At 43.9% G+C, this 26435-nt stretch overlaps 1 protein-coding gene and 1 non-coding gene across 2 annotated transcripts; both read right to left on the reverse strand.

Moving 5' to 3' along the window:
* Positions 1-15232: 15232 nt before the first annotated feature.
* PABIR2 (PABIR family member 2) lies at positions 15233-25905 on the reverse strand. Its single transcript, XM_064712591.1, has 10 exons — positions 25645-25905; positions 25293-25371; positions 23955-24011; positions 23527-23570; positions 23392-23446; positions 23063-23164; positions 21705-21793; positions 21131-21195; positions 18810-18906; positions 15233-17788 (listed from the first exon to the last, which is right to left on the reverse strand). Exons 1-10 carry the CDS (start codon positions 25758-25760, stop codon positions 17638-17640), a joined length of 855 nt encoding a protein of 284 aa, XP_064568661.1. The 5' UTR covers positions 25761-25905; the 3' UTR covers positions 15233-17637.
* Positions 17860-18003, reverse strand: LOC135448006 (small nucleolar RNA U109). Its single transcript, XR_010440374.1, has one exon. It is a non-coding gene; the product is annotated as a small nucleolar RNA U109 (small nucleolar RNA).
* Positions 25906-26435: the final 530 nt, after the last annotated feature.

Genomic DNA, 26435 nt, shown 5'->3' on the forward strand with positions numbered 1-26435 from the left:
ATGAAATTTGTGTTCCCTTTGCATCACAGCTTAGCCTTTTCTAATTCCCAGCTGCTTGGTAAAGCTTCAGCCTTGGACTGGTTTTTTAATTCTAATTTTCAAGTGAAACCTCACCGAATTATTTGATTTGGGGGGCAAGGTAAAGCACAGAGAGTGCTTGAGGGGAAGAAAGACTCCAGAGCCAGCATCTCCCAGGAAACTTTTGCCACCTGTTTCACTTTTGTGCTCAACAACAGGAGAGCTCCTTGCCAAACCAGACCCCACCAACTCTGCAGCCACACTTGCAGCACCACCAAATCCATCTCCAGAGGAGGCACTAGGCCATTAGAATATAAAATACTATAATTTATGTGCTTTAAGCCATATTTTTGATTATGGTGGATAGCAAGCAAACCCTGAAAATCATCTTTTACAGAAAACATTAATTCTAGATGATGCTTTTCCCTTATAAAGAATGATTTACCTGTCTCTGTGGGGTTGTACTTTTTGTACAGCAGAGCACATGTCTGTTCTGGTTCCATACATATGAGGTACAGATCCCAGGCAAGCAGCTGTCCTGGGCTATTGTGGGGTTTCCATGACAAATGGGAATGCTTTACAGGCACCTTTCATTTTTCCTCTGCAAGCCTCAGTACACTGGCAGTTGTCAGAGTCCTGTGAACTTTCATATCTATTATGCCTTCACCACTACAAATGCTTCCAAATTAACAACCAGACACATTTCCTCTCCATGACCAAGCAGGAAAATGAAGAGAAAAGACAGAAATTATTACATTACAGAATACCTTCTCCTCAGCCCCACTTAGCAATCACTTTGTAAAGTGATCTGAAAGGTTATTTACATTGGGATACATCTAAGGGGATGAATAAGAGCAAACACTCCAAAAAGGGATCACAGATGTTTCCTTTCCTATCCCTGCCTGTCTCTGCTCCCAAGCAATCACCCTCATGCCGGTGTCAGACAGAATCCTCACAAAATAGTAAGAAATATGCATTTTGAGTAATCTCATAAATACATTTTTATTTCAGTTTTTTACTTATTGCTCTTTCCAGTTCCTGTTTGCCTTTGCAAAGGGGTATCTCAAATCTGTGCATGGACAAGGGCAGGTGATGCCTTGGGAAGGCTGACCTGGAACAGAGGCTGGACAGAGTTAAAGAACAAAGCAGGAATTTATTCAAAGGCTTCCATGGATACACCTTGGGCAGCACAAGAGCCCAGCCAGGGCTGCACCAAGATGAACCAAAATGGTCACAAAATGGACACCTGCTCACGGGGTCTCTCACTTTGATCAGTTCTGCTCCATTTGCATCTTGCTGTTCATTGTCCCATTCCAGCTTTAGCCCAGGCAGTCCCACCCTGCTTGTTTTTCTCTCTCCAGCCCACGGGGTTTGTGCTCCTGGGCTGAGATTGGGATCATTTGTCCTTGGTGCTCAGCTGGAGCAGGAATTGTTTTGTCTCCCTACTCTGTGCAGAGAGCTCACCATCCCCTAATGTGAATCTCAGACCCACACAATAAAGCAGCACAGAATCTGAAAAATATAAAAGCTAAAACCTGAGACATCACACAGGCACACAGAGAGCAATCCCTTCTGTAGGAGCAGATCCACTGCTGCACTGGCAGCGACAGGAGCAATAGAAAACCAGGAGGAATAGAATGAAAAGCAAGTCAGCACTGCAAGAGGAATTTTCTAGCAGTGTGTTGCAGAGCTGTCCCACCATTGCTGACACAGGCACATGGGGTGGGATGCACAGCAAAAGGCTGGAATGCTGCAATCACAGCCCAGCACCTTTTCTGAGTATGACATTGGGGTCCATTTCTTGCATCTGGCACAACGATCTTACATCTGAAAAAAATGAGAGATATTTAAAAATTAAGGAAATTCACTATTTCACAGTCTTTTCTCACTACTTTGAATTCTTCCTGTTAATTTCTTCATCTTTTGACAGTGCCTTTTCAAACCACCCTCAACAGCCCCATCTGCTTGGCAATGAGAAGTGGAGCCTCAGTCTTTGATGAGGACTTGCAGGGCTCCAAGACCTTCCATGGTCACTGGTGGGAGATCACATTCAGGCAGCCCCAGGGATCCTCCTGGCCTGGCAGCCTATGGATAAAATCTGTGTGAGTGACTTAAAAGCCTCAAAAAATTGCCATGGTGAGTAATCCCCTGAGATTTGGTGTTGCCCTCATAAACACAGGCTGTCCTTTTTTATATTTAAACATCAAAGGATGCCATTTGCTTTTAAAGTGATGTTTGGTGTTAATATTCTGCTCCTACAGGCCAGTTGGATCGTGGGGAGGATGCAGTCATCTCAAAATAAAGGCCTACTCTGCTGACTGATAGGCTTGAAAAATTGTGCAGCAAATGCCAATGCACAACTCATTTATATGGGACACAACTGGTGGCAGATAATATTCTGTCCTGGAAATGTGCACAAATGTTTTATTTCTGCATTCACTGAGAAGAAAACAGAATGTTGTGTTCCTATACTTTTTATAGTTCTTCCCTCACCCTGCTTCAGGGTTAAAATTTTGCTATTGTGGGAAAATTTTAGCCCTGAAGAACTGCAGTGGGGGAGCTTTCATCAAGGGGACTCCTTTATGCCACAGGTTCAGCCAAAAGGAACTGCCAGGGTGAAGGTTCAGGCCAAATTTTTCTGTCTAAATGGTGATGAAAAAAACAGAAAAGTAGCAAATTTTATTATGCTTGTACTTGTGGGGCAGACTGTGGATCTTCAATGACTTTTGATGTCCTGGGGATGAAGTGTCCAGGCTTTGTTTCCTCTCATCCCTGCGTCTCGCACAGCTCTAAGTGTTGTATGAGAGGAGATCACAGCAGAGAGAAAGGAAGACACAAACCCCTCTTTTCCTGCCTCTTGGCCAAACTCCAAGCATTTTAAGCATTTCTGGTGGGGGCTGATTCCCCCAGCGAGCCCCAGAGCTCTCATCTCTGAGGGCTGTAAATCAAAGCCTGTTCACAGGAGATCAGCACATGCCAATTCTGCTTTGGGCTTTATGGCATGCACGCTTCATACATGGATAGCAATGGGCCATCCCTCCCTGCAAGCCCTTCAGTGACCTCAGGATTGTGCTTTGATTTACTGGGCAGGGGAGAAAGGCACAATGGAAGTCATACAAATGATTACATGCAAAGATCTGTTCATCTTGTGAGACCCCTTGTAAATAATTTAACAAAGATCTTTAACAAGTCTCACTCTAAAGGGAAATGTTGGTCCACTTTAAACCCTGTTTTTCCAATTTGGATGTTTAAATCAATCAAGCAGTCTTTTAAAACAGCCAGATTCTGTAGAAATTGCCATAGAGAGGCAGACACAGAGTTCTGGTTGCCAAGTGTAAAGGAGAAAAAATGTGAGAAACTCAGTAACAGGCAAACACGGGGTAATCTCCCTTCCCCCAGGAGAGCTCATCCAAGCCTTGGAGACCAGTTAAAACATTAAAGCTAGAGGTTTTGCCCTTCCCAAACCACTGTTCACTTGAACTCTGCAGTGCTGCTTTTCTCCACAGGAAGACTCAGCAAAGCTTTTGATAATTTTATGGGAACACCTCATTGCATATTTTAGGTATTCCCTTTACCATCCCTCTTCCAGAGGGACACGAACCTCTCCAGTAAAGCACAGCAGGAGACAGCACATCCAGGGCTGTTGGCTCCTGCCCATGTGGAGCAGCCTGCAGTGTTCCAGGGCTGTTCCAGGGCTCTGTGAGGAGCGTGGATCCTCCCCAGGAGCCACCTGATCCCCAGGGAAGGGAGGCCAGGGCAGTTAATCACTGTAAAACCCTCTAACGAGGCTGCAGAAACTGCAGTGGCCCACGCTCCAGCAAAACCAAGTGCTTTATGTGCCTTGAGATGCAGTTGGAGGAATCTGGCTAATCTTCTACTCTGCTAGTAAATCATTCATTGAGGCCATCTGTGAAATATGAGAAGAGCAGCCTCGACCCAAGGTTCCTGCTCAGCAAAGCTCTCGCTGGCTTGGCCGGAAAGAAGCTTTCCTGATAAAGCTGATAGCTGGTCCAAGCCCTCATGATTTCCAGAGGCAGCAATCCTGCTGGGGAGATTAGAGAAGCAGCCCTTGGAAGTCCTGAAGTATGGCTGTGCACTACAGCAAAATTAAAGGGAACAAAAGAAGGTAAAATCTGCAGCACTCGCCAGGGCCTGGCCCTGATGTGCCCCTGGATGCTCTCAGCTCCAGTGGCCTCTGCAGACAGGGCTGAGCAGCAGCCCCAGACAAGTCACAACCTCTCTGGGACACTGAGCATTTATGGAGCTCTGGAACAGCACCAAGGAAAATACTCAGTGCCTTGAGGGCCAAGATTGAACTGGTGTTTTCTTCAAGAAGAGTGGATGCCCATCTGGCAAGTGATGTTCAGCCCTCACAGCTGAATGCAGAACCCAAAATTCCCTGCTTTATGAAAATCCATGCTTGAGTCAAATGAGTACAGTGTGAGGCCATGTATTAATTCATCCAAAACAGCCCTGCCAGCTCCCCACACCAGGCTGCCTGTCTGTGTCCTCCACCCAGACCTGACAGATTTTTAAGAAGCAGTCAGTCTTTCTCCACAGGCATTACCACTAACCTGGGGATAGAAGAAAGTTCTTGGGTAAATATTTCATATGGCAAAATAAACAAAATTTTCATTTACAAGAGAAATGGGCTGAGCACCTAAGCAGGGCATTCAAGGACATGAGTTACAATCCACCTCCTACGGGAATTAAGACAATACAGTTTTTAAAGGCTTTATTTTTTTGTATCTTGTGGCTTCCAAACTCTTAGGATCTGCAATTCCCAGGTGACTCAGTAGCTGGTAGAACAGAGTTTCAAAGTGAAAGATGAGATGCACCAATTCCTAGAGCCAAGTGTTTGAAGGGAAATGAAGCAAAGGCCCAAACAGGAGACAAAATAAGAGCTCAGCAGGGCTGGAGGCAAAAGGCTCCAGTCTCACCTGGTGCTGCACTCTCAGGGAAGGTGAGGTTTGCTCACAAGCACATCCCACCTTTGGGCTGTGTCAATCCCTGCTGTGTGAATCCAGGCATTTTCATTGTGTTTGGATGCCTGCAGAACTACAGCCATGGGAGGGAAAATCCACCCCCTCCTGCCCTGTGCTTCAGCTGAGCAAAACCATCCTTGGCTTAGTGCTGAAGTCTTGGTCCAACTTACAGCCATGGGGGACAAACAGCAGGAGCTGCAGTTCCCAGAAGACAAAGATCCTCTTTGCCATGTGAACTTAAACCAAAGTTTGCTGTGATAATCCATCCATGTTGTGTTTTATAAGATTTTAACTATTCTTTCTGTTCTTCTTGGCTTCCTGCTGTTTGTTGCACTGACCTTGGGGCCAGTGACTGTCTAGAATGCATCAAATTTTCTGTCTTCTCTGTAAAATCTCCTCAGATCTAAGTGAAACAACATCTCATTGACCATTACACTGACAAGTTTATTAGTGATGCATTTTCTGCTGTGGAGAGAAACAGGTCAAGACATGTAAGACTGAAAGTTGTTTTATTTTGGTTTTAAAAGTGAGGGGTTCTTCCTTGCCACTTCCTAAGTACCTAACTGCTGAAGAAAGTATCACCCAGTGCATCAGCTGAGGCACTAAGGAAGCACTTCCTCTAGTCCTAATTAAGTGTAATCAGCACTGTAAATGCCCCTTCCTGTAGTGCTGTTTCTGTTCTTAGCACATTCTGCACCATCCCTGGGAGTCAGGGCTGTGGGGGCACAAACTGAGGCTTGGATCCCTGAAAACAGAGAAAGCCTGGAAGGAGCAGCAGCAGGGAGAGCAGCTGGCAGGTCAGAAGTGAAGGAAAAGAGGAGGAAGGTGAAAACCAAAGGGTAACAGAGAAGTGCTCAACCTGAGCAAGAGCAAGGACAAACCCTGGCTGTGGCACTGGACAAAAACAAATCACCTGCCCACCCCAAACTCCAATAAACAGCACCTTGTTTTTCACTTTGAAACTCTCTGTTCTGAGCCACCTGGAATTGCAGATCCTAAGAGTTTGGAAGCTACAAGATATTAAAAAATGGGAAGGGAAGGGAAGGGAAGGGAAGGGAAGGGAAGGGAAGGGAAGGGAAGGGAAGGGAAGGGAAGGGAAGGGAAGGGAAGGGAAGGGAAGGGAAGGGAAGGGAAGGGAAGGGAAGGGAAGGGAAGGGAAGGGAAGGGAAGGGAAGGGAAGGGAAGGGAAGGGAAGGGAAGGGAAGGGAAGGGAAGGGAAGGGAAGGGAAGGGAAGGGAAGGGAAGGGAAGGGAAGGGAAGGGAAGGGAAGGGAAGGGAAGGGAAGGGAAGAGGAAAGGAGGAGGAAGGTGAAAACCAAAGGGTAACAGAGAAATGCTCAGGCTCAGCAAGAGCAAGGACAAACCCTGGCTGTGGCACTGGACACTGCCTGCGCAGAGCTGCTGAGGAGAGGCGCCCCAGCACACTAGAGCTCCTGCAAGAGGGGGTCTCAGTGCCAGCTGGGCTCTGGGATCTTCTGCTTGTGTTGCTCAGCACAAAGCTGCCCTGGGCTCCCAGGCACAGCAAGATTGGTGCATCCTCCACCTTCCAAATCACACAATGCAGGCTGCTGAAGCATCTGTTATAAATCCTCTTCTCTGGGCAAGAGCAGGAAACACAACTTTCACAAGACTCTCTTAAACTGGAGAAAGTCATCCAGGCCTTTTCTTTGGAAGTGCTGCGCCCCTCCTGGAGCCCTTTGTGATCTGAGTTGTTTAGAAAGTAAATGAAACAGAGTGAGCCAGTAATGGTTATTTCTCCAAGAAGGAAAAGCTTAATTTTACCATGGGGATCTTGCCTCTGCCATGACCCCTCCAACAGCTCACAGGAACACAGGGGGAATTAACCAGCAGTGAGGACTGGTTCATCTTGCAAATTTGTAAAGGGCTTCATCTTAGTTCCTAACGGCAATGTGCTTGATCCTGAAAAAAACTCCAACAAACAAACAGCCTGCCCACTCCAAACTCAAATAAACAGCACCCAGTCCCCAGCTAGATGCACTCAGCTTCTGCATAGCTTGTAGCATCCTTTTCCACCTAGCCAAGACAGAATTAGGGCTTGTCACCTCCTTGGAGACTTTGCTGGGCTGCAGCTGAGATGGTCAGTGCACAAAGAGCAGTGAGAATTTCACAGGCAGCAGCCCTGGAGGGGCTGGTCCCAGAGAAGGTGAGAGGACAGGGAGCAGGATGAGGATTGCCAGGCTCAGAACCATTTGTGTTTGCTCAAGGTTGGTATCTGTGCAGCTGACTGGTAAATGAGATCAACAGGATTTTTCCATCTAATCTAAGCAAGCAGTTGGGTTTTATTCAAGTAATTCTTCTAAGGGATAATAATGTCTTATTATGACTAGAGGGTTTATTACTAGAATGCTGCACTAAATTCAATAATCTGAACTCACCAATGTCATCCCTCTTGTGGGAGCTTCAGCTGCTTGAGAAGGAGCCCCAGAGTTGCGTGATCATCCCGAAAACCTTCTCCCCTAAGTTCCAGCTTTGGAGAACAAGTTGTTCATCATATGCTGAATTCAGCCTTGGAGTAACTCCAGTGAAAACAAAAGGAGTAACAACAGGAATGGATTAGGCCCAATTGCTTTCACATTTCTCCAACTTGAATTTTCAATTCCAATACTAAAGGAGGAGTAAAAAAAACCCGACCCAGCTCATGGCACAGAGACAAATACACTACAAAATGTAAGTCTGCTTTGTGATGTGACCTCGTGCCTTTTGGAAAGTGCACCAAGGAGGGCTTCCCAAAGCATGCCTAGGGAAAAAACTCTGCTATCATCTGGCAGGAGCAATAGATATTCCTGTTTCTGCCACTGTATTGTACCAATTTTTGCACAGAATGGTCAAACCCTGCAGTTTTAGGCTGCTACATTTGTGACTACTGACCTTACACATGTCTGAAAAAAACCAGTATCTGCCAAACTGAGATATAGAGTCATGAGGATTTAATTTAATTTCATAAAAACATATTGAGGAAGATTAAACAGTGTGTTTTCTGCACCAGCCCCATTTTTCAGGGGGAGCTGTGCTCAGATCAGGAGAGGGCACAGTCTCACCTACAAACCCTCATCTGACAGATCAACACCTTGGCACCTCTTTGGTTAATCAGAAGTGAACAAGAAGAGAGGAAATGGAGTAAGGACAGAGACAGAAAGCCCCAAGCTCCCCTGCTGACTGTGGAGCCTTGCAGTGCCTGCTGCTCCTCTCACTCATCAGCTTTTGAGTTCCTTCTAACTCTGACCTGCTGTTTCCTGCCAGGGCTGATGAGCCACGAGTGCAGAGTCCCTTCCTCTGGGCCAGTTCCTCAGAGCCACTTCCAGTGGCTGCCACATTATTGAGCAGAAGAAAAAAACGTTGCTCTTGTTTTGACTGGAGTTATTCCCAGTGAAATTCCCAGGCCATTCCAGTGTGTTATAAAGGGGGTAACACAATTCTCCATGATCAAAGAACTAAACTGCAAGTCAGAAATCCTGGGTTCGATTTCTAACTCATATTCAACCAACACTAACCACATGACCTCTCTGTGTCTCCACACACTCGAGGGTTTCAAAAATAATGATGACACTCAAAGCTACTCCCAAACAAATGAGAAGTTTATGAAACATCACAGAAGCAGAAAATACTGAGGCCACGTTTGCCCCATGAGCCTCACTAGGTGAGTGCAGAGCTCTGTCCAACTGACAGGCTGGAAGTGGAGGAGCTCAGCTCAGCTGCTATCTAGCTCAGAAATCACTGCACATTGTTTGCAAACTTATCAGGAGTGACTTGAATTGTGAATTAGCTTCAGCAAGGCAGCTGGCAGGCTGCTGAGGCACACAATGCCTGCTGAATCTGCACTTCCTGCTGGAGACGTGCAGAGGAGAAGGCAAACTATGAAAGAGCAGAGAAACCCTCCCAGCTCCAGCCAGACCTACGTGCAGCACGGGCTCAGCAGGGCCAGTTTGGTCCAGGGGCCAAGCCAGAGCTCCCAGCAGCAGCAGCAGAGCTGACAGTGCTCAGCTCAGTGCTGTGGAGGAGCCCACAGCCCTTTGGGGAGGCCATGAGGCTCCCCCACCTTCCCCCAGCTCTTTTCCACACTGGGTAAGGCCACAGAGCTGGAGGGCAGCACTTGGACCATGCCAGCCCACGCTGTGACCCTGCAGGCAGCTCTGACACACAGCCCAGAGCTGGTGCTGCCCCTTTCACACCTTGGTTTTCAGTAAATAACCAAAGCTCTGTCCCAAGCAGCAGCTTTGGGACACCTTAATAAACACTGAGACCTGCTCTGGCCAGCCTTACCTGAGCTCTCACCTGGCCAGGGCAGCAGAGCAGGGCTCCGTGGATGCTCCCATGCAGGCAGGCATTCCCTGGGAGCTGCAGGCACAGAGCTGGAGCTGCTGCACATTCCCCAGCATCCAGGTCTGTGTGTGCCCACTCAGAGAAACAACAGGAAGATGTGCAGTCTGATGGGAACACTGCAGCATCAGCACTTGGGAAAACCCCAGCTTGTACACTGCAATCCCCCAAAGCCAGCCAAAATGTGCCACAGCAGGGAAACAGCAGGGAAATGTGCAATGCACTGCTAGCAAAGCTCTCTTACTGTGAGCAGGGCCATTCACTCATCTCAGGTTGTCAAGCAAATTTGATCCCAGTCCCCTCTAGCATAGGATTGAGTTATCCTTACAGGCACAGAGAAGTTTTTTAAAAATCAGGTTTAAAGTTATTGGCATGAAGAAGTCCAAACCCTCACTCTGGAAAGTTGGTGTTGACTCTGAAAGGAAGAGGTTACCTTGTAAGTGAAAAGGAAGAAAACATTAGAAGTTTCTAGCACCAGCAGTGCAGGGTCAGTGCAGATCAGAGCGCTCCAGGCAGCATCATCGCTGCTCTCCAAACACCTCCGTGCTCTTTGCAAGCCGCCAGACGCCATCCCGTGGCCATCCCCATCCCCACCAACCTCCCCAGCGCTCCAAAGCTCCCGGCGCGCTCAGGGATGCGCTGTTTGCTGGCTCCGAGTCCTTCATGCTCCACGTTCTGTGCTGCGGATGTAAAGCAAGGCTGAAAAATTCTGCTGCTTCCCCAAAATGCCCCCAGAGAGGCGCAGGCTGCGGGATTGCCGGGGCAGGTTTCAGGATGCATCCGCTGTGCCATCACCTTTCTCTCTTCTGCTGGCTACAAGGACAGCCCCAGCCCTTCAGGAAAACCAGGGCATGCTCCTCACCGAGTGTGTGCCCAGCCTGTGCCAGCCACGGCCATCCCGCGGGGTGACATTGCTGCCCTGCTCAGTCACCGTGCTTCATTGTGGGGCTCCAGCTGTGGGTTTCTCTGCATTGAAGGCACTTGAGATGGTATTTCACGTTCACACTCAGGTGTTTATTATTTCTTATCAGTAAAACAGTGTCACTACTGTGAATTCGGCAGCAAGGTACAAAATGGCCAACAATCTCTTGTACAAGGGCTTTTAAGACTAAATTATCCAATTAAGAGCTGACACTTAGATTCTTTTCCCTTTTAACCCAATAACTGATCCCACAGAGCCCACAATGTGGCCTTTTCTGCCCAATTACAGAATGACACCCAAACCCATGAAGAAGAAGGAAGAAAAAGCATGAAGAAGAAACCCAGGACAACACCCTGTGCCCTCCACCTTGCTTTCATCCACAGCATACTAAAAATGCCAAACCCCTAAATTTCTCATCAAGTGATACACCTACAATGCTCTCTATAATCTATTTCACACTTTTGTGGATTCCAGTCTATCTTGAAGTTGAGGAAACTTTCTCCATAAGTGAGGGTCAAAGTCAGTGCTCCCCTGGGAGTCAGCGCACCCCAGAGCAGACACAGAAATATTACCAATGTGCTCTGAGTTTCCACACTTTATCCACAGTCCCTTGTCCCACCAGCTCCCTCCTGCTCTGCCACAGTGCCCAGAGCTTCTGGAGCACCTCTGTCCCACTCCTGCTCCCTTAAATCCCCTCTCATTGCCCCAGGAAGGGCTTTGCCCCCATGCAGGACACATCTGACCAAAGATGACAATCCCATGTGCTCACTTTCCAGCTAAAGGCACAAAGCTGAGCTTCCAGCCTTGCTTTGGTTATCCAAAAAACACAACACAGCCTTCAAGGCTGATGCAAACTCCATGTGAAGGGGGTGGGAGGGAAGCTGTGCAATCCCATGGAAGGAAATTCAGCTGGCCCTCCATATCCCCCCTTGCTGCCCATCCCGCTCACCCTACCCAGGCTCCTTCCTGTGTTTTAATACAAGAGGGGGAAAAAAAAGAGGAAAAAAATAAGAAGTGACCAGAAGCAAAACGAGTCCTCAAAGGCAAATGTTTTCTATTACAGCACTGGTTCTTTCAGGGCCTTTGATGTTGCTTCTCCCACACAGAGCTGTTTCTTTCACAGTCTGTTCTTGCACATGAACAAGATGTTACACGTACTCTACACAGCACATCCTCAGCTCTTATTCAAAGCATATTTGTCCCAACTCACTGTACTTTGTAACATTTTTCAAACCAGAACTCATGCATCATAGGCACAGAGGCATTTTTATTCTAGTTCCCCCTTTTCATATTTAATTTTCTTCCAAATTCTTGGAGGTTCTGGTCATAAATAGGGAAGTGTTGACATTAACTAGGGTTGAGAGAGAGCTGTTAAGTTCATGGCAGTAGATTAATTTTTCCAAAATGTTAGGGGCTTGTAGAGCTTTGTCAGAGGCTAGATCCAACATTGGTATTTAGATGCTGGAATAGTTAACTTCCATGACATTCTTTATTTTACTTGGGCCCACAGTTTTTAATACCACCTGCTTCCTACCTGCCTATCACAAGCCTTAACTTTTGCATACTGAAAAAATTGTTGAGCACATATTGCATTGATAAACGATTACAGTCCTCATGATAAATTTAAATTGCAAATTATTTGAGGGAAGGAAAATATTTTTGTTCTAGCACAATGGGGTTTTCGTAATCTGTGTTATAAACTATCCAAACACAAGTAATAGCTGGGAGCTTCTGCCAACTTACTCAACTTTGGTGGTAGTTCAGAAGTGGTGCCAGAATGCAGGAGGTTTCATTAGGTCATGGAGGGGTTAAGCTACTCATCTTCTGAAAAAATCTCTTGTCATTGTCTCCAAGATTCATTTAACTCATGTTGTCAAATAGGACTTACTTCTATATAAACTATAGCCAAACACCTTGCAGAATCAAAATACAATGGATAATTCTTCCAGAAAATATGACATTATCTGAAAAATAATTGAAAATACCAAATTCTGTTGTACCACAAGATAAGAGACAGTCAAGAGACCACCAGGAATTTTACCACTGCTATTCAGTAAGTAAGATAGGCAACCTATAGTAATTAAACCATAATTGTGTTTGTATAGAAGGTAATAAAATTTTATGGCCCTCAGAAATAAGCTAAGGAAGAAGAAGAGTGTTTGAACTGTTGTACAGTGTAAGATGATGCTTTTTGGACACACAAGAACTGCTTGACAGCCTGGTGTCACTCACTGTCCTGTTGAATCACAGGGACTGCCACTGCAAAATTAGGCAGAGACCAAGAGAGACCTGCCCTGGTCAGTTAGAGGTGAACAAAATTTGTGATCTTTCAGGAATAAATTCTTACTTTACAGTAAGGAGACTTTGGAGGTGGAAGCACATTGGATTTTGTTGCTGCTACTAAAAATATGCTCAGGAGACTATTGCCTGTGTTTAGAAAAGGAGCCTGGTATCAAACCAGCCAAATTGGTTCACTAAAAATAGGCATTTCTTTGTTCTGTGTTTTCAGGTCTCATTTCTTTTAAACCCCCACAATCTTTTGTGATCATCCAAGCTAACTTGCATTCTTTGCTAATAGCAAGAACCCACCTCCTCTCCATCTCCAAACTTCATCATGCAAGAACAACAAACCAAATTGCTCCAGGTTTAAAAAGAAAATGCTGGCCCTGGCATGATAATCAGAGGCAAGACTCAAACCAAAAGGCTTTAAGATCTAAGAGCAAGTAATAAAAAGCAGCTTGAATGCAAAAAGGGTTTGGATTGAAACAAGAGACTTCCGCCAAGTGCCCAGTCCACTGTGAAGGGATGAAGGACAGCCTGGAGGTGCAGGGAGCCTTTGCAGGGGTTTCTGTGCCTGTGCATTTGTAGGAGCAGCAGCCCTGTCCCTGCAGCAGGAACCAAACCCAGCTGTCACCCTTAAACCAGCTCTGCAGCAAAACTACTCCCTCAGAAAACAGACTTGCCCTAAAAAAGATCTACTTCTGATTTTAGCCTGATGACAAAGGTCCTCGATGGGACCTTTGGGAACTTGATAACCAGCCCTTAAGGAAACCCAAACACCAAACCTCTGCCCTCCTCAAAACCAGCTGGAACTGAGAGAATGCCACTCCAATTCTGATGGGCAAGCCCAGCTCTCATTTTTGGAGTAGATTAAGGAAAGCAGCCCTAGACTTGCCCACAAGGAACCTTTTCCTCTAAATCTGGACAGGGCAGACACCCATGAAAAGTCTCAGTTGTCTGAAAAACGCATTTTTCCTTTGAAAATTAGCAGGGCAAGATTAACTCAAGGCTAAAACTCTTAATTTATCATTAGGGGAGCACATCACTACTTCCTTCTCACTGGGTCTTCTGGTACTTCCAGTGACCCATCTTACACTGAATTTGCTAAGGATTACTCAACAAGCCTCAAGAGAGAGTAAAATACTCAATGATAGGCAAAGATCCTTCCCATCTCCTGTGGACAGCTGCCATTCATGTAATAGCCTTGGAATACAAGGGGCAGTTTGTATAGCTCCAAAAATATTCCTTGGCCTTTACTCCAAAAAAAAAAGCAAATGCAACAGGCCTATGACTTCATGAAATTCTTGAACTCATGTTAATGCAAAGCTTTTTTATTATTAAATTACCAGGAAAATTATATGCTGATTAAATTCCTTCCAGGAAAAACAAGTTCTCATCTTTATTGTCACACAATGTATTAGCAGAGTCTACAGATAAGAATGTGAATATTTGCAAAAAATCATTTCCCTGGGCCAGTCTATTGTGTTTGTGCACCAGAACCTCAGTTCCAAATCTGCCTGAGCCTGCTCAAGTTCCACCTCTGCAAACAGCCCCCAACACAGACCTGCCTGGAGAAACATGCCAAGATAAAGCTTTGCATTTAAAATGTTTTTAGCATTTTGAATTATTAAAATGATTCTCTATTTTTATCATGACTTACAAAATAATTTTTAAGAAATTCCACTTTAGTTTTTATGCAGCATAGAGTTCCTCGAGCCTTTCAAAAATGAGTTTTCCAATAAAGTCTGCAGGACTCAGATTTACATCCTCACCCACTGACAGTTTAATTACTTCCATTGTAGGAGAAAGTATTTAATCACATACAGTCAGAAAAACAGCCCCTTAAATACAGGCTTTTGGGCCCATGATCCCCCCATTTGAAATTCAATGAAGGAGAATGAAACATGCACACTGGGATCCATTTCCTGATGCAGAACACTTGATATTATCAAAACATACAGAGTTCCACAGCTGACACACACATTTTTCTAAACCATTGGTAAAATCCTTCCAGCATTTCAAGGCCATGAAATGAGGATTCAGTGTGCTCTGGATATGATCTAAAGGCAGTGCTGGTCAATGAGCTGTGCAAAGACCATTGCTGTAATGCTGTGCTAATTAACATATTAAAAATAGTCCATCTAAAATGCTGCTTGAATAACACAGGTATTTTAACTTAGTTCTCAACTATTACAACATTAAAGGTAATTCATCACTGTGATTCTCAGAAAAAGATATGCACTAATGATTCCTTTTAAAAAGAAGGAAGTGGGGGAAAGACAGGAATTCTCAGACACTCAACATGGCAATTCAGCAGCAATAAGTCTGGTAAAGTCATAAAAACCAGTTGTTAAATGTCAATAGTTATACATTAAAGCTGCCTACCAGCACCAGCTGGCCTTCTTTCCCAACTGGTGTCTAATTCTCTCAGACAAGGCAGGTAACAAATCCAGAAATGCAACTTTTAAAAGTCAGTTTTAGAGTATGCTGCAGTATCAGTGAATCCTCTGAGCACTGACAACTCAAAGGCAGTGAAGTGCAAGAATCAATAATCAGCACGTTAGAAACCTTAGTTTCAAAATGAACAAGTTGTGCTCTTTCACAAGGAGTGTGAAAGAGAGCCTGGGCCTACCCTGGGCCTGTTACCCAGCAACACCCATTGGTTCTGAAACAACAGACACAGCCAGAGAGGGCATTACGGATATATTTTATATTTTATAAAAGAGCAATGTCTTGTACAAGACCTTCCAAGAGTGGGGAATAGGCAGAACACTACAAAAACTGCTGTAACAAGAGTGGCTGTTTGTGCGCTCGCTTTATGCAGCTTACATTCGAATGTTCACAGAGGCCAGCACTCAGACAGGACTCTCCACTAACAAACAAATCTGGAATACATCAATTGTACAGGTAAATCAGCCAAAATGAAGCAATAGCTATGCTCTTCTCGGGTTTAAGAAAGCATGCAATAGGTTTCCCCCTCCTGGCACCCCTCAGATTTCCACACCAGTAAAAGCACGGTGGAAGGGAAGCAGGGCACAGGTAAGGGGGTGGATTTCATCACAGACTGTTTATCAATATTTTGCAAAATGGAAAAGCAGCCTTCCTTAAGCACCAAGAAGGCAGAGAAGATACAGGCATGAATAAAAAAATAATTAAGCGACTTAAGACATCAAAAGTTCAAGAAATAGCACTGTGCATATACAAACAAAATTAACATTCAATACTGTAGAGCTCATTTAAAAATGGCACCAATGGACAATATTTTACAATATGCACATTTATTTGAAGTGGGGAACTAATGTTCCACAGGTGGAAATGATCATACAAATAATAGTGCCACTGTTGGCCCATTCTGGTACTTCTTACAATTTAATGGAAACACTTTTAAAAATAATCTGGTATGTACATGTCTTCTGGATACCCAACGGCTTCTTCAGAACAGAAAAAACTACAGTTCTCCCCCTCCCTTTTAGCCAGACAGTATTGCCAGAGATTGTGCTCACATCTAAAGCACATAATCTTACTTTAAATTCAGTGCTATTTTCTTTCAGAAAGATCACAAGTTGTACTTTTTAGGTAACAAAAGCATTTATGTTACAAACATTCAAAAATGGAAGCTTATGATTCTGGCAGACAACGTTGCGTATTAAATACAAACCAGCCAGCAATTACTGAACATAAAAAACTTATTCAATCATAAAAAAATACTATAATTCATCACCACAGACTTTTTACAGAGTTATAAATAATAAATAGCATAACACAGTAGATTACAAACGGATTTATTTTGCCCCGTTATAGTCTTTAAAAAGTAAAATATCTGTTCCTACCTCAGACTGACCAAGGTACTGTATCAAGACTACTCATAGCTCAGAGGGAACTCCTTCACCAAGCAATTTGCAGAGCTTGCATCCAATCCAAAGCCTTTCCTTAGGGATCCAACGTTTGCTGAGCTGTTTGCTCTGCTCATGGCCAAGGAAGGGACAAACCCTGCCCCGAGCAGCTGCAAAGGTCTCACCCTGGCTGCCCTCAGAGCTGGGGCTGCCCCAGCACCTCCACACCTCAAAGGGAACACAAAGGGAAGCAGCACCCCCGGCAGGCTTGGTAAGCACTCTATAAACAAGCTGTACACAAAGGACTTTCCCCACCCACCCCTCTGGTTTACATTCCATAATTTTGTAACAATGTCCCCTAAGGCACAAAAATACTTATGACCTCAATGCCACAGGAGACATCGATGGTGCCATACATGGTTCTCCTACACAGTAGTTTAATTAACTTAGTTATCTGCACTGTATGTCTTCAATCGAGGTGTGGATTAATTTTTCCTGGCCAAATCTTGCTGAATAATGATCTTATTTCATACAATCTGCAGGACAAATGTTCTGGGAAGAGAACTATGCAGCTAATTTAATTGTTTGCAGAGTATTATTATTTCTTCACTGATGGCAAAAGTGACAGTCATTAGTTATTTTGCTGTGGGGTTTTTAGTTTAATGTAATAGAGTGACATTTCCACACTCAATGTGGTCTTCTGTAAATGAATTCATAAAAATGACTAGCAGCACTAAGGAAATAAAATATTTTTTCTCCCTTCCATAAAGGAATTTGAGGCTAGTAACTGAAAAAAACAAAAAACAAAAAAAGCAAGAGTAATTTTACTCAATAGTAGAAGTGCCAGAGAATAAATTAGTATTTTCAAATCCTTCCAAACCAAGTTATTTCCCTAAACATAGCGACCATGATAATGACAGAAATACATTCCTAAAAATTGCAACACTAATAGGTAGATACCTATTCCTGGAATCAAAAAGTGTATGCAAGTTCCTGAAAGCAAAAGTTAGTATAATATCAGCAGACATCTTGTTTAAAAAATAAATTTGCAAAACCAGACATTAATATGGTCTACAATGTCCATTAAATGGATAAATTAAAAAAAAACAAAATCACTGGAAAGTAGCCAAGGATTACAGTAACAACAATTTTTCCTTTTAATAAACCTCATATGAATGGTTCAAGGATCAGAGTTCATTTCTCTGTACGAGCGTACAGCGAGGGGACAGCACAGCCAGACACTGACTCAGGACTGGGTGAAGTCACTTGGGTGAGAAGTCATCCATGAGAATGAAGGAGGAGCAGGAGTTGGAGCAGGGCACTGGGGACTCCGTGGTGATGCTGCCTTTAGTCAGGGAGTCCGAGGAGGAGCCAACGCTGCTGCTGCTCCCGTCCAGAATATCCGAGGACAGGCTGGGGAAAGGGAAAAAGCTCCTTTAGTGCAGGGCCACGAGGCTCTGAGCAAAGCTTCCCCCTTGCACAGGACCTGTAGGAGACCTATACTACCACTCAGTCTTTCCTGCAAGACTGGCAGCCCTGAAAACTCCTTGTTTTCTGTAGCATGTTAGAGATATTCATGCTCCTCATGGGAACGAGGAGCAGAATTATTGGGTTTTTTTAACATGCAGAATAAATCATGAAGGTGATTTTAATCATAGAAAGGAGGTGACAACAAGTAAATATAAAACCTTAAAAGCTTATAGTAAAGGAAAAATAATAAATTAATCAGTAAAGCAGCAAAGCTATCATTAATTAGCTGGTATGCTCTTTAACACGGCACTACTCAAAGCAAGATTGAGACCTATTTTTCTCACAGAATTCCTGTGTTTGGATTTTGAAGTCTAGATACAAGATCCCAGAGGGCACATAAATTGATGCTTTTTCAATTTAGGGGGAAGCAACATGGAAAAAAGCATCCAGGCAATTTCAAGTCTGTAGTGAAAGTCTGAAATTACAATAATAACAGCTCGTATTTTTGAATACGTAGTCTCTGACTCAACACAAAAAAAACCCCTTGGTATTTTATGGTTGTAATAAAGGAAGATAATTCTAAAAATCATGAACTTAGGGACAAGAACAATCAAGAACCCACACACATTTTCTAAGTATTCAGTGAAGTGCCACAGATACTCTACAACCACTGCCTATAACACACGGCAGTGATGAACTGAAGTAACTTTGCTTATGAATCAACAGGGATTTGCAACAATTATATTCAGTGTAAAAGCTTTGATACCCAAAATCTAAGCTAGGGTCTGTTCAGGAAGAATTGATCAAAGGAGAAGGACCATTGTCACAGGGCAGCTTCCATTAATACACATCCACAAGAGACACACAAAGTATTTTTTTTCCTGGAAAAAAAAAACCAACTAGAAAGCTCGTGATAAATGCACATTCCTTGTTTTGGCATTTCAGGGCATGTGAAATATTTTACCATGAACTGAGATCTGTCAGATGTGTAACATCTGGAGAAAGCATGTTGGTTGTTCCTTGGAAAAGTCTCTTTGGCTGACTTTCAGTTTCCATTTCACCTAAGGAAAACAGTGCAAATAATCAAACTCACTTGAGCCTGCAATATACATTTAATATTTGCCTGCTGTAAAAGACAGGTTTGACCTACAACACCCCAAGGTTGCATTTGTAACACCAGTTCTCCAATTCAGCCAACCAAGACTAAGACATCAATTTGATGATAGCTTTTGTTAGACCATCCAGTCTATCCCTAGCTAAAATTTCAGCAGTATCTGAGGGGCTACAATGATCTCAAAAACATAAAACTTGCTGCTTGTACTGCAATCAGACAAAATAATCTAAAGCAAACTAATTACCATGACATATTTTAAGTAAACAGCTGAGATGAGGTAACTGATATAAGTCAAAATATGAAGTTTAGTGATTATGAAAATAAGAATGACAGCTGGGTTCAGATTCACCCTCCCCTGTACAATGAATTCTGATGCATGGGAACACTTTTACAGGGAAGCTGAATGGAATAAATCTGTCATGTGGGAGCATTTCCACTTACTCATCATGGATCAGACTATCTTTGTACCTGTAATCATCTACAGACATTAAGAGATTAAATATGATGGGGAGAATTCATGTAATCTGTTTAGTATAATCTGCAGTGAGAATGAGCTGGCTCACTAACAGCTGCTCTACAATACACATTTGAAAATACCATAAACTTGAAAATAAATTTAAAAAACCCAAACTCTCTCATCTACAGTATATTTTCATTCTCACTTTGGGAAAAAAAAGCATGAAATAGTAACAATTTCTGGCTTTTACCTACACTTTTCAGTAGTTTCAGAGTCAGCTCAAAAACCTGACAGAAACTGAACATTATACCAAACCAGTCTATACATTCTGCAACAGAATCACACTGCTACATTTTATAAAAGACTGGTAACTTCCACAAATTTCATCTCCTTCAGCCCAGAGAATACATTCCTATCTTAAGGCAAGGAACTTCTAGCAAGCAGAAAGGGCAAAAAACATTTATAAAATATTTGGTCTTGCAGAAAAATGAACAAAACACCAACACTTTTGCCCCTTAAATTTCACAGGGACAAATCTGCAGTGCTACAATACATTGCAGAATCCACCAATATAAATCCTCTGTGGCAGTGAAAAGTTCTTCAGTTCATGGCTTTCCTTCTCCTACTGTACATCTATGGCTGAAATTCAGAAAAAACCAGGACCACATATTTAGGAAAAGAAAGCAAGTTCATTTACATGGATTAGATGTTTCAAAATTAGGCAGCATTTTAAAAATTTCCATATATTTCAAGAAAGAAAAGGAAAACTCATACCTCCACTTTGCAAAAGATGTTCCATGGGAGCCCATGGATTTGGTGAGGAAAGGCCAGTCTGTCTACCTGCACTGCTTTTACAATTTGTGTAAATGTGGATATTTATTCCTTATTGATCATTTAGTTTAATAAACTTTTGATCAATTTTAGTGCCTTTAAAATACACAGGAAATAAAAGCCAAGATAGAACTGACATCTATGAGAAAACTTTTCTCTCTCCTCTGTCAAATCAGTATCAGTTAGACAATGTTCTTTATCTGACAGGACAAGCAGTACTAAAAAAAAGCCAACAAAACCAGTAACTTTTCTCAAAGCCTAAATGTAAGTCTTGTACAATAAAATGATGTTTTTGGTGCAGTTAAGAATACCTAAGTTAAAAAAAAAAAAAAGCAGAAATGATAAGCACAGCTAAAGGCACAGTTTAGGAATATCTCATTTTTACAGTTCTACTGTGGAGATTTGTTTGAGGATGTTACTTGTAAATATCTAACAAGGCACAGTTCCAGGAAAGAATGTATTTTCCTCCTTCAGGAGGAGAGGGCACTGATCTATTCCATTTCTCTAAACACTCACCTTCTGAACTTTCAGAGTGAAAACAAACATTCAGTACTAAGTTTAGCAGATACTGCATGATAAGCAACATTCCTAAGATGATCTGAAGGGTGTGCACTGTTCAGTGGTACTTGGAGGAATGTTTTGAACATTTGTAAGCTCTGACATTTAATCTGATGTATAACAAAGTTTGCCTCTGTCAAGCAGTAGCTGTTTTTAAGTTTTTCATTCCTGTGTTTTAGATTAGCTACTTTACATTGTATTTTTGAGTTATGCTTGGTAAATTACAGTTCATTGTGGACACAAGTGCATTATATTTACAGAATTACAAAAAAATGTATCCAGCTAGAAAACTACATCCATATTAAGGTAAGGTGAATACACATACCTTTTCTTTTAATGGGGCCAAGAACACTGGGCCTGATGCAGTTGATTGGACTTTGACTCCTCCTGCTGAAGAGAGAACACTGAGAGTCAGGCCTGTAAAGGTTCCAGTTTGCACCAAATCAACACAATCACAGCATATGAAGCATTCTTCAAAACTATTCCTGCACAACTGGGATTTTTGTGGAATCTAAATACATAGATAACAAATTGCTGCCTATTAGAGCAGATTATCTGCCACACAAAGTTGTAGAAGATTTTCTAAGGTTTTCTCCTTCCCTTCGTGAATCACATCCTCATTTCAATCCTTTTCCAAATTTTGCAGTGTATTTATGTTAAACCAATCTGCTGACAAAGTTAATTTGAAATACCTGAGGACTTCCCCCCAAGTTACCAAGTCCAGTTTAAAGCTGACACGTGCCCTATAAGAGCACACAAAGGCTGAACTTTCAGAGCATTTTTATGTGGCAATGCTTCAGCACTTGTAAAACTGAAATCTCTTTTAATGCCTTAACATCAACTTGAATTAATCTTTGGCTTAAATTCCAATGTTAGCACGACAGACACTCATTTCTTACTTGCAGAATCGCCTTGTTGGACTGGGAATAGGGCTTGGAGGCAATCCATTACTGCTCACAAACATTTGCAATGATGGTGAAAAACATTGCTGCAGGAAGAAAGTTCAAATGAAGGTAATTTAGAATTTCCTTTAAAATACTCAGATGTTACACTCCACCCTCCAAAACAAATATCCCCTCTTCTATTCCATTTTTATTCTTTAAGAAAAACTAGCAACAGATTACACAGATTATTATCAAATATAATCTTACAAGTATTAGAATTTAACTTAAAAACATACTGGCCCATGCAATTCTGCTCAGATTAACTAAACTTGAAACCCACAAGAGAAGTAAAATTGAAATAGATACTGTTCTCTAAATAAGAGAATTGTTTCTGTTCTTTGTTACATTTAGAAACAGCAGTACAGTACTAGGACTTACTTCTTTCAAGGGGCTTCTTAAACAAACAAGTTGAGTTTACTCAAAATACATCTGACCTGAAAACTGACAATATTCCAGAGTAAAACAGGATATTTAGCTCTGTGATTCTGCAGCTAATTTGAGCTTAGCCCATGAATGCTTCTAGCTAAACACAAAAATCTTTCTGTCAAGTTATCTGCTAGTGCTTTACAGTCAGAATTGCAAAGGTGCAGAACCAGCTGGCAGCACCAGTGTTTTCCCAGGAACACATTTACCCAGGGCTCATGTGTGGCTGTTACAGGCACCAATCTGGTGGGAGCAGAGATTGCTCCTGCTCGGTACAAAAGCAGAATCACACAAGAGGGGGCCAACAAGGTCAAGCAGCCCATCTTCACACCCAGTGCCAGCTTCTCTGTGCCACATTTCAGTTTTCCAATCCTCACTGGAGAAGTAGTTTATCTACCATGCAGCTCCTTCTCTGGCAGCTGCCATCAGTTTTCAGAACAAGTCCAACACACCCAAGTCCTCCTTCAGAGAACATTTTTGCCTTCCTTTCCATAACTGATGGACACATTTTCATCTCTTACCACACAGATTTGCAGTTCAATTTTGGTCATTCTTCCCCAAAACCCCCCACTTCTGCACCTGGAGATGCTGTCCATGACTATTTTCATGAGCTGTTCCAGCTTCCCTAGAACCAGAATCCCAACCCACCCAACACAGCAACTGAAATCATCCAGTGTTTCACTGCTTAAACTCTGCAGGCTCCCAGATGGCAACCATTTGATTCTAAGAAACCAACAAAATATGGACTTGGCTTTTTTGGTGCTTGTTCAGTTGTGTTGTTGAGGGGTTTTTTAAACTATGGAACAATTTGTGAAGTTACAGATCTTGACAGTTTAGCTTGGTCCAGAATTCTGAGATATTGTCTCAGCCTGGTATTTGACTTATCCTACCTTTCCTATTCCTCTTGTAGGTGAAGGTGCAGGTGAAACTGGAACAAAGTCTATTCTCTTTGGGGAAAAAGATTTCTCAGACTTGTCCAAGTCATTGTCGCTCTGTGAATACAAAGTTTCAGACTTAACACTGGCACAGGACATTACCCTGAAATCCAAGGCACAACCTTCTAATGGAAAGTCATTGGGTCAAATGCACAAAGTAGCTAAAAGCAGATGGGCTTAAATTCTTCTTAAATTATTTTCACAGTTAATTCCTCTCTTTCCCTTAAATTCATCATTTGAGTGTAAAAGTGGAATTAAATAGGAAACATCTATAAAAAGATTACCAGGCTCAAGCTTTCCTCCCATGACTGGCTTATCTGCATTGCTGTCTGCACTTCCCTAGAATACAAAAAACCCCATCAGTAGCTACAAAGAGGATAACTCTGGCTATTTTATCACCTTCTTTCAGTAACACTCACCTTTCATGTGCTGCTTCTCTGTTCATTAAATCCACTCCTTCCTCCTGCAAGAAATAAATGTCCTAAGTTTTCCCATAACATTTGACTCATCACAGGTACTTGAAATAACACTTGTGATTCCATTATTTGCCATCAGGATTGAAATATGAACAGCAGAACCACTACACAGAGAGACAGGACAGCCACCAGTCCAGCTCACTGCTTCTCTTAAATGAAATACTCTTAAAATGCAAGGTAGCTTAAACACAACAATAAGCCTTGCAGGGCATCTTCCTTGATGAAATTAAGTCTTAAGAAATATTCAGTTTTCTTCAGTACTTGAAATACTCAATAGGAAAGAAACCCTCACTGTGCAAGTGAGTATCACTTCAATATCACACAGTACTTTTCATTCTGTTACTGAACACACAGATAAAAACTCCACTCACCCTCCTGATCTGATGAAGTCGGCTGCTAGGAATACGAATGGGAGATGATGACAAAAACTGGGGAAAAAAGTGACAGCCACAATGATTAAATCACACACCACTGCTTGCATGCACACTATTTACCATCAACTTCATTCTTAGGGAGCTCAAAATGAGCTGCACAACTGCATGTGGGTGACTCAAACAATGTTGCAAAAAAGCAAACACTGACCTTCAAGACAAAAGACTTGTTTTACCACTCACAAATTCCTGGTATCACTCAGCAAGTGGCACAGATGTGACTTGCAGGCAGATACTGCTCAGCATCTCCAGTGCACAAATAGCTACAGATGCCATTTAGACAAGGGAGATACTACAAATGAAACTGTGATTGTTACACAATTCCCCACTGCCCAGGATATGACAAACTCCTGTAGGACACCCAACTCAACCTGCTGGCTGTTGGAAAGGAGAAATCTCAGTGCTTCAACCCAGTCTTGAACAACACTCCCTAAAGCTTAACTTCTGCAAGTTTTCAATTGTGTGCAATTTTATGCATTTAATTTCTCTGGAACTCTAACACCACATATAAATGGGCCGACAGTTCCCACTCAGGATGGCTGTTTGTCCAGTGTCACACCTACTGACATGCTCCAAAATTCTGGATTCCTAAGAAGTCTCACAACAGAAGACTTTGAATTAAAAGTCCCTGTCACTTTTCCTGAACAGAAGACAGAGAGAAAACTTATGTCAGGAATTTAAGGTTTTGAGAAATGCAATATTCAATCTTCACTATCCTCAGACAAGACAGAAAAATTTCAGTGGAAAGAGCACACAAATGCCTCACCTGACAAGGATAGGGTAGAAAAAAGAAATGTAACATTTCTGAAAAGTTTAACAACTGCAGTAGTGTACACTATCAGAGAGCAACAAATAAATGTCTCTTCTTTCAGTGATTTTCTGAGGTCTAGTGTTCTGCCTTTGCAAAAAAAGAGCACTATGTCAAACAGGTCAACAAAGAACTGTGACACTGTCCATTTTCAGAACACAGTAAAACACCCTTTCAGGACACTAAATTCTGACAGCATTTTACTCTTCTAACACAGGCCTAAATTAACTTTAAAATTGGACTTAATATGGGGAGTCACATAAAATGCCAACTACTCTTGTCTTCTTGGGGACAGTCAACATACCAGTATTATTTCACTATACATTGCAGTTAGAGATGAAAAACTGCTTATTCTGCAGCTTGGAAGCTTGCTAGGATACTTAGTGCAAATACAAATCAAGTTTAACTTCATTTCTCTACTCCAATTATGCCCTGATGTGTGTAAACATGACATGCTTCAGATTCCTCACCATTCCATGGCGGCTCATAACTGTTGTGCTGTTCCTGCGAGTCCGCAACACGTAAGGCTGAAACACCTGGGAGTTGTCACTGCAGGGGGAGAAAACAAAGTTTTGTGAGCAGCTTTTTTGGGTGCGCTTTACTTACAGCCCCACAGTGCTGTGACACGCGCTGCAGCCGGCACAGCGCTGCAAACACCATTTGATTTGAACGGGAGCGCTGCTGTGGCCGGGAGCGCGGCGAGCAGTGGAAGGGGACAAGGGGGCACCGGCGGCCCTGCGGGACACGATCCGCAGGCCGCTGAGGGAGCACCGGGCCTGGCCCAGGTCCCCGGTGGGCAGCGGCGACCCCCGGGCCCCTCACCTGAGCCCGTGGATGAGCGGGGCGCTGTTCGACCGCCTCAGGCCGCCGCCGTCGCCCGGGGCCGCGGCGCTCCCCGGCGGCAGCTCCAGGTCCAGCTCCATCTTCTCCTGAGCCATCGCGGCGGCGGCGGCTCCGGCTCCTCCGCCCCGCGGCGGCGCCCATTCACTGCCGGCGGCCGCCGCGGCTCCTCGGGCCGCCGCTGCCCCGGCCCTACAGGCCCCGCGGGCGGCGCCGCGGGCTCAGCCCGGGGGCGCGCCGAGCCCGGCGGGGGGGGCGGCCGCAGCAGCGCCGCATCCCGGGGGCGGCCCGGGGGCGGCCGATTCCTCCAGCGGCTGCAGCCGGTGCCGCTGCCCGCGGTGGCGGTGGGAGCGCTCCCGCTGCTCCCGGTGCTTCCCTCGGCGCCGACCGCGCTCCGCGCCCGCCGCCGCCGCGCACTGCGCATGCGCGGGGATCGGGGCGCAGGCAGCGCCGCCCGCCTGGAAAGGCGCATGCGCGGTGGCTCCGCACCCCGGCACTGCTTCCGCGGCGGGAGAACTCCCGACAGCCCCCGGGGCCGGCGCGCGCGCTGATTGGCTGTGGGAGGAGCGTGTGTGTGTTTGAAACGCCGCAACGGTCGCTAGGACGCGCGCGCCGCGGGGGCGTGGCCGGGCCGTGACCTGGAGGAGGATCCGGGTTCGAGTCCCGCCCCGGCCACAAACCTGGCGCGTTTTCCCGTCTCAGTGGGGAAAAGGTTTTATAACCTGCTTCGAGATTAGCTCCTCTCCGACCTGAGTCCCGCGGGCTTTCCCAGT

Source organism: Zonotrichia leucophrys, chromosome 4A, assembly GCF_028769735.1.
Source record: "Zonotrichia leucophrys gambelii isolate GWCS_2022_RI chromosome 4A, RI_Zleu_2.0, whole genome shotgun sequence".
Classification (NCBI taxonomy): domain Eukaryota; kingdom Metazoa; phylum Chordata; class Aves; order Passeriformes; family Passerellidae; genus Zonotrichia; species Zonotrichia leucophrys.